The following is a 19,174-nucleotide window of genomic DNA, read 5'->3' on the forward strand; positions in this document are numbered from 1 at the left end:
CCCTTCCTCCCTGCATTGTATGTACGTGCATGTATAAACAGAAGAGAGAAGGGGACTTGTGATGTTCCTTGCTGTAATCTGCTTGTTTGTCTTCCTAGCAGTTTGATTTTGCCTGTGTACCTTGTCTCTTTTCAGACTTCTGGATAGTAAGAGTAGTTTTGTAAAGGCTAAGCTAAAATTGTTGTGAAGTGCATCCTGCTATGGCACTCTTCCAATCTTCCTTTCCAGCTCACCTTTGTTTTCACAGTCCTCTTGGTTTCCTTATACGCTTACAAAAAAGATGAAAAATGTTGTGTCTCAACGTTCTTCTGTACCTCGTTGCTACTTTCCTCACTAACTGTTGCCGTGAGTGTCCCACACGACTACTGAGGTAGTTCAAATACCACCTCGCGCTCCTTTTCTTGAGCATTTTTATTTGACTTAGGCCATTCACAGGCTCCTGAACCTCTTCAGCCAGGGCCTTCGGGACTCATCATTGCTCTTCTCAAAGGCTCAGCTTTCTCCTCCACTCTCTGGGACTGGGAGGGTGTCTGTGTTGGCAGGCAGGATGTCTCTTGTTCATTGTAGCTCCCATGGGTTTACGGGGCATTCTGCTTTCATCGAGAGTTGCTTCTGCCGAGTCTGTTTGTTGGATGTACTGGCCTGCATATACTGGATTTTTCACTACAAAATAGCTGCATAATGGAGAGTTCACTGTGGCTAAAATTTGCAAAGAAAATCTTAGAGCTTTGGTGTTTTGAAATGTTGCAATAAAAGCTTAGAGTTTTGTCTCTCTCCTAGTGAATTCCGTTGCCACAAGCTATATCAAAGCAGTTCTCATCCTGCATATGGCTTGATTTAGAGACTCAATTAAGAGGAAACATTAAAGAGATAGGGAGAAGGGGGGAAAAGGGGATCTGTGTGAGCAGCTAATTATTCACTTCAATAATTCAGTGGTTTTTACACTAATAGGTTGGAAAGTAAATACCACTTCACATAGATGTAGTATTCCATTATTTATGCACTGATGAAATTGGGGTTTAATTAAGACTAAAGCCTAAGACTTTAAACCTTTGATGAAACATGTTGCTTTGTATAGGCAGTAAAGTACCATTGGCTGGTATTCCTTAACACAGAAGTGGATTACTCTGTAGTATAGAATGCTGCTCTTATACAGAGCAGCACTTTAATGTCTGGAGATAATGACAGCTTTATTAACTGTCATTTTTCTCTTTATTTAGAACTTTTGTTTCTAGTGTTAGCTTTACTGATTAATTATATGTATGTAATTGTGTATGCTGAGAAGAGGCAGGGATTGATGTCCTCTGTTCAGTGATATGTCAAGAACTGGTAGTGATCGATGATCAGCCTTTTGAACTCTCCTATAATCATTACGATGCTTCTGATTTAGTTGCTTTGTCAGCAGACATCCGTCTACTGGAGTATAAATGTGATCCATGTTGGAATGTGAATACAATGCGGTAGAAGCATTCCTGGAGGATGTGATTTTACCTCCATGCTGATGCGCTGGGGGTGGGGGACACACAAAACTAAAAGGCTGTATTTTCAAAACTTCTTCAACTCCCCAAAAGAACCCTGATTTTTCTGTCTAGCCAGTGGCTTCAATGTGCCTTTTACATGCAGGTTCCCCTGTAGTGTGGCTAAAATTTATTTAAAGCCCACACGGATGAGTGCTAAGTGAAAAATCCATAGTTTGGCCCTTGACTGCTTGTGGAATATGGTCTGATTCATCTGGGACAAGTGAATATGTTTGTTTTTTAAAATCTCTGTTTTAGCAAAATCTTGGAGATTCCATCGGGTGAAATGGAGAGCAGTCCTTTGAAACTATGCCGGTATCTTCAGGCTGGGATTAAGGCATGCATTTTTAACAGCAAAATTAACTAACTGTTAGAGTAATTTACATATGTCTGGAGTGGAGTTTTGTAAAGTATGGATGTCTTCTTCCAGTCTAGCCAGAAGTTATGGGCCTGATAATGAAATTACTGGGTGTAGTTCTGTAATTTGCATTGTGTTAGAAGGTTGGCTGGGTAGTAATAAGTCCATTCTGGCTTCATAACCTTGAAACTGGAAAAAAAAAAGCTATCATTTGCACAGAACAAGTTGTTGTCTGGTTTGATGTGCTATTGAATTAGGTTCATGTGTGTATGTAGTACAATCATTTATGCAAATCCAGAAATGTAGGAATAACCAGAAAAATTCTGAAAATAGTGTATTTCTTTGTGTTGAAATTTTAAGTCTTGACTTGTACCGTTGACAAAAGGGGCATGCCACTTGCATCTTCTGTGGATAGCTAATCAGAAAAAAACCCCTACATAATGAAGGGGAAGAGAAAAATATTGATATCTATTAACGTGGAATTCTCTTCATGTTTCCCTCAGTATTTTTTATATGCCCTGTTTATAATTTTTCAGGAAGCCTGGAGAACAGAAACATTCCAAAGAGCCTTCATCTTTGCAATGCATGCATCTGGCCGTTGTGGCATGTGGGGACCGGCTGGAAGAGACGCTAATCATGCTGAAATCAGCAGTTCTCTTTAGCAACAGGAGGCTCTGTTTTCACATTTTTGCTGAGGATTCCCTTAAGCCTGAATTTGAGAAGAAGGTGAGTTTCTTTGTCATTTGGTAAAGAAATAAATGAGTTAGTTATAACCCGCAAATCTCTGAGCAAAGTTACATTGAAATCAACAAGTAGCAACTAAGCCCTTTTTTACTGCACGCGGTTTATAAATTCCTTATGCATGCATATTTTTTTCAAAAAAGCTACATAACGTGTAGTGTCTAATTCCTCCCCCCATGTCTTTCAGCTAAAGGAATGGCCTTCCTCATATACAAAGAAGTTTGAATACAACATTTACCCAATAACCTTCTCAGTAGGAAATGCTCAGGAATGGAAAAAGTTATTCAAACCATGTGCTGCCCAGCGCCTTTTTCTTCCGGTAAGGCACCTGGATTTCTGAGTCGGTCGCTTCAGGAAAAGGTTAATTCCACAGAAAGGAAGCTTTGCTGGTGTAACATTAAAACCATTTTCAGCTTGAAACATCTGCTTAAGGATATTTTAATCTGTGCTTTAGCCACTTAAAAAAAAAAAACAAAACCCACCCAGAAATCCAGCCTCACTGTTTCTCCTGCTAACAAAGAATGTGTGTTTCTTATTTGTCTCTAGTTCCATTAGCCTCTCAGACTCTTAAGACTCAGTGCGGGAGCTCTTTCAGGGCAGATCCTTTCAGGGTAGATGCTACATGCCTTCCATAAGTAACATTCTTTTCAGCGTGCAGTCATCATATACTTTTTACCCACTATCTCCCTTTCCATATGTTAGCCCTTTGACTGATGGTTTCAGCAATCCCTTTTCCTAGAGTTTTATTTCTTTTTCCAAGACTGTCAGATTTGCCCTTAAGGTAATAATTCCAGTGTGCTCAAAGACAGGTTTCATGAAGAAGCCCTGTGTATCCTGGGATCTTCACCGAAAATTTGTATTCTTTACTGTATAATACTTAGTGTCATAAACTTGGAAGATATTTAAGGTTGCTGGAGAGAAAGAAGGTGTTGATAACAATTTTGCAAATGCAGAAATATCAGAAATCTAAAGAACTTTTGCATACAGCGATTTCTGTGGAATTGAGAACATCTATCAAAAATACCTTGTGCATTGCTGTTGATTAGGGTGACTCCAATAAAGTGACATGCTATTCACATGATCCAGATTTCTTCATTGCTGTCTTATGAGAAATGGGGCGGGGCAAAGAAATCTTTACTCTCTCAGATGGAAACAATCAGGAGACAGCTGCATGTCCAGATACGTAGACTATGAATACATATGTGAGAAAATATGTGCTGTCAGCAGTTCTGTTTATCTGCCATTTAGGGGCAGACTATCAAATGCACAAAGGCCAGATGGGCTGAAAGTAACTCCAACTTCAGCAGAGATCCTCTCTTCCCTGAGTAAATATTTATATCACCTGGAAAATAATCCCTGAGCGTTAGCGTGTTCATACAGATTGTTTGTAAGGATGTACTCAAATGGGGTTGTTTTCACTGGGAAAACACAATCTCTGTTCTTCCAATTTCTGTGGTATTTTTTGTCATTTTGGTAGACTCTCATCACAGAAACGGTTTCACTTTTATTTGTCATCACTCTTCTGATGACAGAAGAGAGTTACGTATTCATGCTGATTCCTTTAGGCTGAGCAGTGCTTTTTTGGTTCCTTTTTTTGTCACTCACATGTTGCCAAAGTTCTCCAGTAGCTTCTTGTAAGGAATATTTGACTTGTTGCATGTTGTCTTAGCAAAACCAGGAGGCAGCCTGAACTGTAAATGTTTGTTTCTCTTGGGGCAATTGCAAAATGTTGTGTGTGGTCAGGCTGAGGTTTATGGCTTTGAATATGAGGGGTTGTCTGAGAGTAGTTGTAGCTGACACTGAGTTGATATGGATATAGAAAGAAAACAAGTTGTAGTAATGGCTGAGGTGGCAAGTGTCCAGTTGGACTTTTGGTACCCAAGTTTGCAGGCTGACAGAACCTTGGGCTGTTTCGGGGTAATTTCATTGACAGCATTTTTTTTGGAGTACTTGATAACGAGGTTCTGATATCCCCTTTGCATGAGACAATGCTGTAGAAACGCAGTCTGCACACAGTGGGAGTGGAGGGTTTCTAGTGTTATTGTTTAGAGAAATATTTTGACTTGTATTTTAAATAAATACTAGAAGCATCTCAGTATCCTCTTTTTCTTATCCTTTCCTGTCCTAAGCATTTTCCCCTGCAGTGGCATAAAATGTGACTAGATTTAGGGAGGACCCTAGGAGAGCAGTGGTTGAGTTTATCAGCTGTTTAGCTCTCAGTCGTGCAAATTGCCTTGCTCCTGATAACGCTAAACCGGAGTGGAATGCGAGTCTTTGATTCACAAGTGCCTCTCCTGCCAAAGAAATCTCTCTCCTGCAGCACCAGCAGCCATGTGAAAGTGGACAGGAGGGTATGAGGAATGTGTTAAGGGAAAATTGTGTAAGAATCTTCAAATGGTTTTACTCACTGATAACACTAGAGCTATGGGATGCGATCCTGCAGTTTGTAGTAATGAACTGTTTTGTCCTGGGTAACAGGCTGACGTACACATTGAATCTTGGGTTACTAAAATATTAAGGAAGATCATACGGCTTCCTACATTTTACAGAGGCATTATCTGACACCTGATCATGTTTGCTACTTACGTGCAGGGAAAGTAGACTGAGCCTCCATGTAATCTCACAATTCTAAATCTCTTGCTGCAGTCTACTACAGTAACACCATCAATGGGATTTGCAAAGACAGATTAAGGAAGATGTGGATCTTAACATGAGCACAAAATGAAACTTTAAAAATAAACTAGGAGGCTAATGCTCTCAGCAATCACTTGAAACTCTTGCAATGCTAACATGGATGTTAACACACCAGGTGAAAAACTGTCTTCTGATCTCACGAATGTTGCATACCAGAGAGCTGGCTTGCAGCTGTCTCTGCCAAAACAACCAGCTGAAGTATCATGAAATGCTTAAGGGATTTTTGGATGATTTTAGTTGTAATAGTAACTAACGTTTAGAACCCTTCTCAAAACACTTAATGTGCTTAAGAGCTTTTAAGGTAGATTATCAATTATCAGATAGAGCAATATCCCTGTATTATAGGTGTCCTCTTGAGTATGCTGGAGTATCCAACCCGGTGGATCAGTGGCAGCACTGGAAATAGATGCTGGGACCTTATCTAGACAAAAGTCTCTGTCTCTGTTGTAACTTGGGTTAATTGCTTACTACAATTAAATTTAGTAACTCAGCTTCGTGGTACGGCTACGTTAGAATCAAGATTTGTGATTTGTCTCTAATTTTGGATAAAGCTCTGATAAACTGCCATGCTAGCCATTGCAAACATTAGGTAGCACAGCTTCAAAACACACCAATATGTGTTTACACAGTAGTGTGTTATTACTTGCCAACCTTGCTAACACAGGGAGAATCTATGGAGACAGAAGCTGTGAAATCAAATTACAGATAATTGAGTATTTAAGTGAAGCATCAGGCTAAATATAGCCAGTTCTGTGCAGAACTTTTTGACAGTTTTACTAGGAATACTCTATATAGCTTCTGTATAAAAAAATCACACTTCTTTTAAGCTGTAAGTGCCTGTAGAGCGAGGAAGATGACAAGCACAATCAAGCCATGTTCCTAACCATTCATTTCAAAAATCACAGTCTGTTGGGTATGGCTGCAGGGTTTGTGCTGAATAGACCAGTTGCAGTCTTGCATTGCTTATGCTCCAGGTTAGATGCATATCATTTTTAACCTGCAGTCATGTCCTTCTGGGTAGCCCTCCCGACAGGCTCAGTGAGCTGCCAGCCCTGGCTATGCAGCATCTGGTTCAGGCAGAGCAAGGTGGAACGAGGTCTCTTGTACCACAGGCTTGCCTTGTGGTACTCAACTGCTTTTGATGTTGAAAATCAACAGTCAAAAATACATCATCTCCTCTTACATGCTTTTGAATAAGTAAAAGCTAAAAAATGTTTTAAGGGCTGTGTAAAGCCTAAAATATGTTTTTTGAAAACTTTTCTTTAGTTTGGGAACAGTGTTTGGGATCAGAGCTACCCAAAAGCTATGGGAAGTTGGGAATACGGGAGTTACTTAAATGAAGTTTATCCCCAGCGTAACTCCACTGAAATCCCAGGAGCTATGCAAGGAACTCTTACGGCCGCAATTTCTGAAATTAAATTCCTCTATCCGAGGCGAAATTAAATGCAAAGCGAGAAGGGGATGTGATCAATTTGAACTGACGTGTAGGTTTTAAATAAGCCTTAACACTTCACACGTGAAAAAGAAAAGTGTGAAGGGCTTAAGGGAAGTTGCACAGCTTTTAGCCTGTTGGGTGTCGCTGCAGGGCAACACCTCGGTCACAGGAGAGCGAAGAATCTTTTGACAAGCCAGAAAGGAGAGCACGTGAATCCTGAGTGGAGGAATACGAGGCGGAAAGTGTGGGGTCAAATGCTGGTAGGCACCCACTTCACAAAGGACTGAAATAACTGCTAGAATCCATTTATATATAGGAGAATTATTACAGTCCATTGACATCCACAAACATACATCTATGTGTATATTTAAGGTTGCCGAAAGAACAGTTCTCTGCTGGTCACTTAAGCTTGGGAGGAGTGTCTATATGCACCTGTTAAACTTCCTCCTTAACCCTCTGCTGGAAAACATCTGGTCCCTCTACCAGGGCACCCTTAGAAAAAATCTTACATGGGATACAGCGTGCTGTGGATCCCTCAGGCAAAATCTGATAGCTTCTGCTCTCTCTGTATTCATGTGTTATCTCCTGTCTCAGACTGAATTTTGGCATGATTTTTTTAAATATGTTTTGATTTTATATTACTTCATATAGTAGGTCCCTATGAATCAGGGCTTCTAGGTGCTGCAGAATAATATAAAATATGCAGGAAATCCTTAAGCTGAAAAACCCTTTCTTTTCAACTGTCTGTCTTCTATTGATTTACTCTTAGAGTAGCTTTCTTTTTTTACTTGTTTTTTTTAGTATTGGACTCCAGGACACTTAATGTTTGCAAGTATTTACCTCTGAGCTCTTAGTGTGTTATTGAACTATTTGTGTCCCTCATTCATTGGTACCTCCACATGCTGTTTTGTATTTTTTTGTGGAAAAATGGTATATTGCTATAACCTTCCATCCAGCAGAGCTGTCTGGATTGTGTGGGACTTGGTTAGCTGGAGTTTCTTGTAAGCATAGCTTTTTGTTTAAAATATAGAGACACTTGCGTTCTCCTGCTTGTCCTGCCATGTACGAAGAACATGTAGTTATCGTGTCAGAAATACAGGTCAGGGATTTTGTTAAACTTGGCTAAATGTCGGTCTGAATCCTGAAGTGTTCAATCAGGTGAAATTTAAGTCCGTCCTCATGGATTTGGCATCTTAGTGAATGCCTGTTGAGTGTGCTTAAAGGTAATTATTCCCCCCTACTTGTTCAAAATCTTAATAATGTTCACTCTATTTCACAGGTAATCTTCATTCACAATACTTTTCTATTTATGTAAAATTCAATTTCCGTAGTAGAATTTATTAAGTTACCTGCATAAATAGGAGCATTTGTCATTAGTATCATTGCAGTTGTATGAGAGAGTGATTGTTCCGTTCCACAACATGGTGAAAAGCAATACCTTTTTGGATCCGCTTTTCAAAGAAAGAAAGAGAGAGAGAGAAATTGGGCTTTTGGCTAGGACCAAAGTAAGAAAATTTCAGTCCTTCAGGAATTTTTTGACAGTTTTAGCATATATTGAAGAAGAGCAACAAAAGTGCAGTTGGAACTGAAGGTCAACTTTAGCTAATGATATTTATTACTTAGGAAACAACCTTACAAATAACTGGTGCAAACATCAAGGGAGTCTTCTTGGACTGTTGAAGCACTATATAATTTGCCCTACTAAAATTAATGAATGAGCATGTAAGGATTTGGATAGCCACAAGGGGGAACATTGTCAACAAGAATAGATTAAATATCCTGGATCTAATTTACAGTTTACACCTTTCTGACTTGACTGACTTTACTGTGGTTATTCCTGATACAGAGTCTGAGAACAGAGATCAGAATCTGACCTGATAAGTTTTAGTGTGACATTTCTATTTATCAAGCAAATTTTGTTCTTCAGGAGGATGTATACACGTTTTTGTGATCCATAGGGTTTTATTAATTAATGTGAAACATTTGTATATATTAACACTGAATGTAAGTCTCCTAGGAGCACAAGGTTATAATAGGAGAAACAGTCATTAGAAAGGCATAAGGAAACATGATACCAGATGGAGATGAAAAGTATCCTGTTATACTACCTTACCCTTTCTGCCTATGAAGGAAGCTATATGTTTCATGACTTACAGATCTTGAAAAGAACTAACAAAGCTATGTAAATATATATTCTTAGCATTTTATTTCTGAACTGATACTAAATAGTCCATGCAGGTATTTTTGAGAGCTCAATGGATTACTGTTTCATATGAAGGTTAGAATCCAGCTTCTGTGGTCTGGTAGCTGTTTTGCTGTGCAGTTCAAAAAAAAAAAAAAAAAAAAAACCAAACAACAAGCCAATAACCTGATAACTGTTGTTCCTGCGTATAATTACATTTAGCTGATAAATCAATAACCTCTTTCAAATTATTGGTTTAAAATAAAAGTACCTTTTGCCAATAACCTTCCTTTTTGTTGTCTACTTGTTTTCTTTTTCAACTCCTCCTCCCCTCGCTGTGCAAACCCAAAAGGTCATTTTAAAGGATGTGGATTCTCTCCTTTATGTGGACACTGATGTTCTCTTCCTGAGGCCCATCGATGACATCTGGCACATCCTGAAAGAGTTCAACTCAACACAGCTAGCTGCTATGGCCCCAGAACACGAAATACCAAAGATTGGCTGGTATAGTCGATTTGCGCGTCACCCTTATTATGGGACAACTGGCGTCAATTCTGGAGTGATGCTAATGAATTTAACACGGATACGCAACACTCAGTTCAAGGTGAGAAGAAACACAGCTGTTGCAATGATTTATGTACTTTTCACCTCTGGTAAAACGTAGTGTAAAATTATATAACGTTTGTAATATAAAGAATCTGAACAATATAGAATATATATGGGTATGAAAAGCAATTACAGTGAAAATTATTCTTAAAACATGTGAAACTTCCTTATGAGGCGGGAGCACTGAGAACTTGCAGAGGAAGCAGCCTGTTAGCAGTAGTAAAAAAGGCTTCTTCAACATTTCATTTTCTCTTGAAAGGTACATGAAAGAATAAACTTAAGGACCTTCAGTGCAGTCACTGTATTGTTTTTAAAATTGGGAAGCTTGATGTAAATATCTAGAGAACTTAGTAATTTTTTGCATCTGCTGTAAATAGAATTTTGTATCCCACTGCAGATCAAGTGACTCCATGGATTGATATAAATGAGACAGGAACACTTTCTCTGACATCTGACATCTCTCCTCTTTTGTGAAAGGCCTGACTTGTAAAATCTCCATTTGTTTTGTTGAGCACGTATTCTCCAACCTCTTTCAAAACTTTATTTACCCCAAGTAGTCTTGCTCCTCGGTCAAGGCCAGGAGTTTCCTATACTGTTCCAGGAACAGCTTGAGTAAAAAAAAAGCCCTTGCTCTTAACAGCATAATTCCCCAGGAAGATCATTTTAACCCTGCATTTTTCCGCACTTTTATACCTCAGTTTTCACCTTGTCACTCTACTTTTCTACTTTTTCACTTTTTCTCTCTCCTGTTGCTCAGAATAGGAAGATTGTGAATAGCAGGAGCTGACATCACAGCTAGACCCAGGAGACCTTGCTTTCCTGTTCAGATAAACAAGAGCACAGTCAGCTCTGCTGCTCCAACCCTATGCAGGTCTAATTTTTCCTGGCAGTTCTTCATTTTTCATGTAGGTTACATTAGACATGGCTTAGCAGACATACAAATATGCAGGCACCACGCTCTCATCACTGTTCACGGTATTAACCCATCACTTTTGTTTTTCTGCCCTGCAGAACAGCATGATACCCAGTGGTTTGACTTGGGAGGAAATGTTATATCCGTTATACCAAAAGTACAAAAATTACATTACATGGGGAGACCAGGATTTACTAAATATAATTTTTTACTTTAACCCAGGTAAGTAATGATTCTTGGAGTTATGATTATCTATGTTAAGAAAACTTCTTGACCTTGAAAATAAAAAAAAAAGGTGCTATTTGTTATTTATGGTATGCAAAATGTATTCTGGCATGAAGTTAATGTTTAACTGTACCTTGGATTTACAACCTATGAAAATACGTCTGAAAGTGGTGCAGGTGGTAGGACTCGGACTTAGTTCCACTGAATATGTAAATTTGTTTTCTGGAGATTCTGAGCAAATAAGGAAGTATAACATTAATGATCAAATACAAGAATGAAGTTCAATTTGTATGTGTGCTTAAGAGCTTCACTGGACCAGGACCTAGCTGAAAAATGTTTTTGTTTCACATACTTACCTGAATGTGAAATTGCCAAACTTTCTCCAAAGCGATCTCTCTTTTTCTGAAATTCAGATGAATTCTGATATTTATGCAAATGAGTAACAAAGCCAATATAAAAAAAAAGACTGACACAGCCATTGAAGTATCTCCTCTGAAAATGTTGGCCTCCCTACTTTCGCTCCTTCGCTAAAAGTTACTTTTTGAGAAACATGCTTCCAGCCTCTCAGCAGGATGATCCAGCCTCATCAGACACCAGAACAGTATCATCTATGTTCTGCTGCTTCGACTTCTGCATTTTCTACTCTTCTGTATTCTGCTTGCTCTGGGATTATGAAGGGGTATGGAGGACTTCAAGTCTCTCAAAACCTTTTTTTCTCAGACGGCATAACCCACCTGTCCTGGTGTGGACCAGCATGACCAATATGCGTGTGTTTGTCAGCCCACCAAAAATTCCTGCCTGATTCCTGTCTGTCTCTCTTGCACAAGGCCTCTGTAAACAACTTGCAACATTTTTGGTTTGTGCTTCATTTCCTCTTGAATTGGAGTCTTACTCACATGAGTGTGTATTTCCAAGGAACTGGCGAGTTTACGCATCCTTATTTTAAAAGGGTGTGACTTTTTCCACAAGTGCTGAGGTAGTTTCTGGAAATTCATCCCCTTGTAAGTATTTTGCACTGATCACACAGAAATTACTTCAGGCACTTCCAAAAACAGTAACATAGGAGAAATGCAAGGATTTCAAAATTGTAGCATGGTACGTGCTTCCCAAAGAAGCCGAGAACCTTATTTCATGCTTCTGAATATGCTGAGTATCTGTTCTTATTTGCTTTTCCTTGTTTCCTGTGTGACCTTGTATTCCCTCAAGTGGTCTTAAGAACAGAATATGTTTGGATTTATTTTTATTTATTCTGTTCCCTTCTCTTTTTCTCTGAGGAGTCATAGGGTAGGTAATTGGATATACCCAGATCCAGGCAAATAAAAGGAGAGAGCAAAAGCAAAGCAATAAGATAACATCTGTTTACAGCAGACAGATGTCAAACATCAGTCCTGGTACACCATGTATTACCCTCAATCCTAGGGAAAAAATAAAGTGGAAGAGATCTGCAGTATGAAATCGTAAATTAATTTCCAAAAAGAAATGCATGTTATGGTAATAGGGTCTACTGCAGTAAGAAAAAGATGAAGCCAGGTTAGTTGTGGACTTGAACTTGAACTGTTAAGAGTGGAGGAAAAACCCAAAGATTGCAAAAATATTTTAATTTTGTGATGAGAGTGTTCTCTGTCAAACCCACATGTTGAGACTTTTCTGCACCATAGTCTCTCTTTTCCTTGTATTTTCCTTCATTTTTTTATGAATTACGTAACATCAGACTGCACAAGAAAAGAAAACAAAAGAACTGGATACAATTAAAACAGAAAACTAGACTTTGCCGAGGTTTTAAACTGCTGGATTGCTGAGGCTAGCCTTGGAAGGAATAGGTCAAGGCTGCTGCAAGTGGCTTTTTATACATGCAGTGCATTGGCTTAAAAGGACACAGAACTGTGTTACCTGGGGCCTGAAAAGATGCACCCTTTTTCCCATCTCCGGAGGCTGTTCTGATGATTAATGGATCTGAAGGCTCGCCGAGCAGCTAGAGTTTGAGTCCAGCTGTGACTGCAAAAAATGCACAAAAGTGTCATGGAGAGGAGACAATCAAGAATACTCAAGTGACATCTACAAAAGCTAATAAGCACCTGATGACATCCTCTGCCTGTAGTGACCTGCTGATGAGCTGTACTTGCAAACATCTGTTCAGGGTTGCCAAAAGGATCCCCATTAACTGTAACAGGGTTTGGATCGGGTGTTACTGCTCTTCCTGCCCTTTCAGCAACACCAGGGAGCAATTCTGAATGGGTGATAGGTCAGACTGAATGGAAACCACTTAAAACCTACCCTTTATCTCCTGCTAGTGAGGCCTTAAGGGAAGAAATGTGTCAGAAACTGTTTCTCCTACCTCTTCAAGAACCACACATGACCAGCTGCAGACTTCCTGGAAAGCTAAGAGAGGCCAAGTGAAGAATTCAGTGTTCGGTACTTCTGACATGACCTGCTGGCATAGTGCACTGATTCATTCTCCCTTTCTGAAACAAAAAGGTCACTGGGACTGGCATGATTTACTCTAAGCATGTTGCAAATACTGTGGGTGCATGGAGAAAGTTTAAAAAAAAAATCAGTAGAAAAGAGATTATAAGACCTTTTGAGAAATTAGGCTCATCTTTATATAACCTAGACCTGTGAAATTAATGGATGACAACTCTTAGGAGGACTGCGGATAAAATAACACTACCTCTTATGCTCTGCTGTATCTCAGTATAACAAATTGTCATAGCCTCAGTGAAAGCTTCAGCAGCAAACATCGGATGTACTTTGCAAGCTTTCCCATGCTGTCTCCAGCAGGATTCAGGATTTTGCATAACCCTCGCTGCTGCGTGTGCTTCCCTAATAATTTCTGTAACTCCGGAAACTTCTTACTGGGGCAGAGGACCCTGGATAGTGCCATCTGGTGCATACTCTCTGAGTTTGAGTGTGTCACTTTTAGCTTTGTAGAATGCTGTCTTGGTTTGTGTTTGCACCCAGTCTTTGTGTTGCCCTCTCTTTCTGTTAATTCAGGTCTAACAGTGCTGAGATAGGTATAGTCATCCCCTGAGGAAAGGAAGCTTCTGTGTCTAGCTACTGTTTGGGGTATTTGCAAAAGAAGCAACTGAAATTTTACTGATCATCAGTCCCAGCTTTTTCACGGAAGCATTGTTTAATTTGTTGTAACTCTTGTTTGATGTGCCGGTCTTTTCTTTTTTTTTTTTTTTCCCCACCCTGCCTCCATACCCCTTGACCAACATTGGCAGAGTGTCTTTATGTGTTTCCATGTCAGTGGAACTACCGACCTGATCACTGTATGTATGGAAGCAACTGTAAAGGTGCAGAAGAAGAAGGTGTCTCTATTCTGCACGGAAATAGAGGTGTCTACCATGATGACAAACAGCCTACATTCAAGGCTCTCTATGAAGTGATACGTGATGTAAGTCGTCTATCTCGATAGAGGCAGTCCTTTTATTTCAATGGAGATTATTGCTTTAACCGGGTCACTCGGATTGCTGTTCTGGCAGGTCAGGCTGAGCATAGTTGTGCTTTGTGTATACCTATCAGACACAAAATAACAGGTTGCTTTGGCCTCTCCTGTCTTACGGCATGCATGGATTTGAGATTATTTAAATGGTCCTCCATATTATAGTAAGCTTCTAATCAAAACGGATGATAAATTGCTTTTCTGTAAACCTGGAGGTGGGAAAAAAAGTATGTGAATGGAGTTTTTCCTGCTGGTACTGCAGCTCTGGTCCATAAACACCCAATGAAAGCTTGTCCTCCCTGAGCACCTAGCGCCTCTGGGCACGTGGAAGGCAGAAGCTTGCATACAGACACAGGTCCGTATTTCCACACTGAACATTGTACGTGTACACCTCCGCTCTCTAAAATATCTGTTCTGCTACAGTACCCCTATGTTAGTAAACCTCCTTTAAATACAGGCTCTAGAAATAGAGTTTCTGGAAAGCTGGCTATTCAGGTAATACGACCAGGCAAACTTTTCTGAAAGCGAGTGCCCTCAAGCAGAGCAGTGTTTGAAGTTGATAGGCTTTGGTGATACACTGGGAAGATGAGGGACAAGTCAGTGCCTACCTATATAAGGTTTTATCTGACAGAACTTCTGCAATGCCATTTTGTAACTAGTGAAAACTAATAATTCTTTTTTTTTTTTTTTTTAGTTTCCATTTGAAGACAATCTCTTCCAGTCTTTGTACTACCCTCTGCAGTCTAAGTTTCTGGATACAGTGCACACTTTATGTGGGAGAATCCCGCAAGTATTTTTGAAGCAAATTGAGAAAACCATGAAGAAGGTGTATGAAAATCGTGTCATCGTCTACTTGGGGGCCAACCACAGATACTAAATGTAGCTATATTTTTACGCAGAGCTTTTCATTCTTGCACTTCCACCTCATGAAGCATATAAATGAAGAATGTGACCTCTTTTACTGAAACTCAGACTTAAAATATTTTCCTTATCCGATTTCCTAACCACCCTTGAAATTACAGAACCAGAAGAAATCCTAGAAGTCTACCTAAACTGTCCTTTCTTAGGCCTTTTGTTCTCTTCCTGTGTTTCTCTTGGTTGCAAGAGAGAGAGTTGATGATTCTCACTTTTATTTGATGAGTTTAATTTGGTTAGTTGTTTAAGAACAGTTGTATGCACTGCAGCTTTTTTTGAAGTTGTGCAAAAGCTTGTACTGACCTTAGGCTTAACAAAGAATATGTTAAGGTATGAGCTATGTAACATATAGGGAATATAACTCTTGAAAAGATAGGGCAAATATTCTTGACTGTAATGAGAATGCTGAATTACAGAAAAGATCACTCTTGTGATAGGATGAATTAAAATTTACTATAGTAAAGGGAAAGCATTTGCTTAAAATTGCACTTCTGTCTGAAGGTATATTACCTGCTATTCTTCACATGTAGCACCTAACATTTCCCTTACTTAAAACGGTTAGGGGAATAGAAGTGCCTGTTTACTTTCTATTTTACAGCACTTTTTGTCTAGTGATTGTCATTTTTCCTCTCTGCTCTTCAGTATTTTTGTGAGGGCTTCTCATGAAGGAATTAGAAGAAAAATAATTACAGCATGAAGAGGAAAACTGTGTGCAAGAAATGGAAGGGGGATGCAGTGGAAGCTGTGGCACCTGCACAGCTAATGGAGAACAGAAGGAGAATCCTTTCTTGCGTGGAGTGCAGTCCTGTTTTCCCCCCCATCTCTTACAGTTTTAAGAATGTATTCCCTAACTTGGTAATACTAATTACATTAGACACAGTCCAAGAATATTGTGAATGAAGAGTACAAAATCAGGTACTATTGATCTGTTTTCCTCTTTAATTAATCCTCTTTAATTGGTGTTTACTGCACAGTAACAATGGTGTGCCGAGAACCGTTCTTCCCTCCCTGTGTTGGGAGGCTGAGAACGCTGCCTCTGACCTGCCCCATCCACCGCCTCTGCTTCACCAGAAGCCTGGGGCACAGCAATGTATTTCTGCCCAGCACTTTCATTCCTGGAAGTAGAGAGTTTTATGGTGGAATCATAATGAATAGCCTCAAAGTGAAAGAGGATACAAGATGGCTTTGATGCTGAAATACTTCATTTAGTTTAGATTTTGAAGGTATGATGGTCGTCTCAGGATACGCACAGACAAGAGCTTATTAAAACTCCCAGTAGCTGAAAGGTGCTTGGGACAAGTCAGTGGGGAATTGAAAGTGAGGATGCTCTTAAAGAGCAGTGACACAAGAGCAGAATCCCAGAGGGCATTTGCTAAGTGTAAGCTCTGAGGAGTGTGTGTAGGTGAGCGCTTGCAGAAAAGAGCAGAGCAAATGATCTTACTTTTCAAGTCTGTTCAGCAAAAAAAATTAGTCATTACTTGGAACTATTCACTTTTATATCTAAGAGGCAAAGCAGGAGAGGGGTGAGGAGGGCGAGATGTGTGAAGCGTTTCTCTAATGAAAGGAAAACTGATACAGACTGTATATCTTGTACATGTAACATACATTTATTAGAGATAAATATTTGGGGGTGTGGATGAGGGAAAGGATATGTTTCCTAAGTTTGGGATTTCTCAAGTATTGCAGTTTTGGGGGTTTCTACCCTATCCAGTCAGGACTGGTGCAGAGTTTCATAAGAAAACAGTCTCCAAGAGAAAGTCCTTTTAGCTTGCACGTTCCTCTCTCCTTGTGTGGCAGCTTACGAGAGGGGGGAAAATACAGGCCTTGCTGGTGCCTCAGGCTGCCAGATAAACAGGCTGTACGCAGGATGAAGTGCCGACAAACTTTTTCCAAACACTAGAGTGTGAAAATGTCTGTGACACATCCGCAAGCGTGCTGGGTGACTGGCACAACATGGCAAACAGCATCGCTACAGAGTCATCCGAGCAGAGGAGGTGTTAAGGCAGAGGCTTGGAATAAGGGGCATACGGTCTTGGTCCTAGCAGTTTCACTGCTGGTCTCTGCTAGTCCTTGCAGGCACGACAGACAAACAGGAACGTCTGTTGTTTGCACCTCTGTGTGCTGCAAATTCTGATCAACAGTTTGTGCATGTTTCTGACTCAGACCCGTTATCTTGCCATCGTTGCCACGTAAGTGTAAATTGACAGGCGAAGGACAGAGGCAGCTCTGCCTCCACTTTGATTGAAAGCCTGGAATTTCCTAGTGGGACCCCAAAAGGCATTTAAACTGAAGTATAGATGCTACTGTCTCTTGCAGCCTGCCTTAGTATTTTCTATTTTAACTGAAGTTTTACTTGCCACTTAAAAGGAACAGTATATTTCTAGCTACAGAGAGAAGTTTGAAAATGTAACCCAAATGAATCTTGATGACTTCAGAACCAGTAGGCAATGAAAAGAAAAATTCAGCGTGCTGTTTAAAAAATTTAAGATAATGTAAGCCTAACATATGACAGGTAAACCTTTTAGGCTAGTAACACTGAGAACTTGTAAAAAGAAAAAATAGCTTGCTTTTTGATCTTTATTTTCAAATGTCAGGGTAAAGCTGACTGTAGGTCAGATGAGGATAGATGAGACGCATGCTGCGCAGTCTGAATTCCTTATTTCTGTAGTGTCTACAAGCCACAGAAAGTTGCCGAGCAGGGATCTTGTTGCCCAGACAGTTGCAACTCTGGTGCTGAGCCTCTGGAGTTGAGGAGGCTGTGATTGTGTAAGCCGTGATTCAGCAGAACTCTGCAACTACGGGCACATTAAAATGAAGGAATGGAATTCATTACAAAACAAAGGCATTATTGCATATAAAATTATTAGAGATTAAAACAGTGCTTTTTATGTTTACAGGAGGTGCTACATTAGGTTGAGAAAACTGTGTTATGTTCTCAACAGCTATTAAAATACATGCAGTATATGCTTTAACGTGAAGACTTTTGTTAATGTAATATCAGCTTGGCAGGAAGAACGAGGGAGGTTCCCTCCTGCTGTGCTTTTTCTGAGGGGAAAAAAGCTATAATTTGAGCTCTCCATAGTGTTTTAAAACAATTCTGTAACTGATTTTTTTTGTTGTTGTTAGAATTATTAATTTATATTTTATTACAGCTTCCAAAACCATGTTATATTTTGGTTGTAACAGTAGGTGATTCTAATATTAATCTTATTTAGAAACGAGTTTTCATTTATTTCGTTTTTCATACTTGTGGCTAATTCCTTGTTAATTAGCCTTCATTTATTTTAATAATGGGATGTGTAAATACTTATATAGACTTTATATCCTCATTTCCCCTTCCTCTCATGTATTTTAGTTATTTCCAATGGTATAATGTAACCAAAACACTTTTGCTAGTGTAACACCTTGAGCAGTGTCATCATAACATAGTGGGGAAGCCAAAATAGTTTTCTTTAAATGAATAGAAACTCCAGTACAAGGAACGTAGTGCTAACAAGGGAAGAGAATCACCTTTCACGCCGAGAAAGAAAGAGCAGGGTACAGCCCAGAGAACTGTGCCCGGGTTATCTGAGCATAACCCAGCCAACGTTGGATACTCCGAATTTCGCCTGTGTAGTCAGTAGGCTTATATGCGATGCATAAAGTTAAGCATGTAACCAAGCCCTTGCTGTATCAGCGTCAAATATTCAGGCTTTAAATTTGCTATGTTATACTTGAACCTGCCAAAGCTAGACAAATAGGGGCTTTGTGTGAAGACCTGCTTCTTTTAGCCCAAAGCTGTATAAGACAGCATCAGGCTACCAGTGTGCATGGTACAACAAAGAACTGCTGGAGTGGGAAGCAGTTGGTTGCGTCATTTCTATAACGTGAGAGTTTTTCTAGGCTGTTTGCCTGCGTATTACGAAGTGGGCTTAGGTAGCTTTGCTATCCTTTCGCTTACGGGTAGAAACTGGAAACTGCTCTGTGTGTGTGTGTGTGTGTACACAACAAGAGTGTATGTGTAAAAAATTCTGTACCTTTTCTCTGTCATTTAATTGCTCATGTATTTTTATTTGGCAAGTGCACCAATTGTTTATAGCTCCCAAGGAGGCCTAGCAGTGCATTCTGTGTTAAGATCCTTTGGCTTACATTACAAATAAATGA

General features: G+C 39.7%; 1 protein-coding gene across 1 annotated transcript; it reads left to right on the forward strand.

Moving 5' to 3' along the window:
- The first annotated feature begins 2,455 nt into the window (after window positions 1-2,455).
- Window positions 2,456-15,090, forward strand: GXYLT2 (glucoside xylosyltransferase 2). Its single transcript, XM_010281470.1, has 6 exons — window positions 2,456-2,601; window positions 2,804-2,935; window positions 9,280-9,531; window positions 10,545-10,668; window positions 13,896-14,068; window positions 14,811-15,090. Exons 1-6 carry the CDS (start codon window positions 2,461-2,463, stop codon window positions 14,991-14,993), a joined length of 1,005 nt encoding a protein of 334 aa, XP_010279772.1. The 5' UTR covers window positions 2,456-2,460; the 3' UTR covers window positions 14,994-15,090.
- Window positions 15,091-19,174: the final 4,084 nt, after the last annotated feature.

This window comes from Phaethon lepturus, unplaced genomic scaffold (genome assembly GCF_000687285.1).
Source record: "Phaethon lepturus isolate BGI_N335 unplaced genomic scaffold, ASM68728v1 scaffold13722, whole genome shotgun sequence".
Classification (NCBI taxonomy): domain Eukaryota; kingdom Metazoa; phylum Chordata; class Aves; order Phaethontiformes; family Phaethontidae; genus Phaethon; species Phaethon lepturus.

What these genes read in the sequence shown, in the direction of transcription:
- GXYLT2 (XM_010281470.1), top strand. Translation starts at nt 2,461, where the DNA reads ATGCATCTGGCCGTTGTGGCATGTGGGGACCGGCTGGAAGAGACGCTA. An exon ending in AGCCTGAATTTGAGAAGAAG is followed by an intron (nt 2,602 to 2,803) that starts GTGAGTTTCTTT and finishes CATGTCTTTCAG; the next exon opens with CTAAAGGAATGGCCTTCCTC. An exon ending in TACGCAACACTCAGTTCAAG is followed by an intron (nt 9,532 to 10,544) that starts GTGAGAAGAAAC and finishes TCTGCCCTGCAG; the next exon opens with AACAGCATGATACCCAGTGG.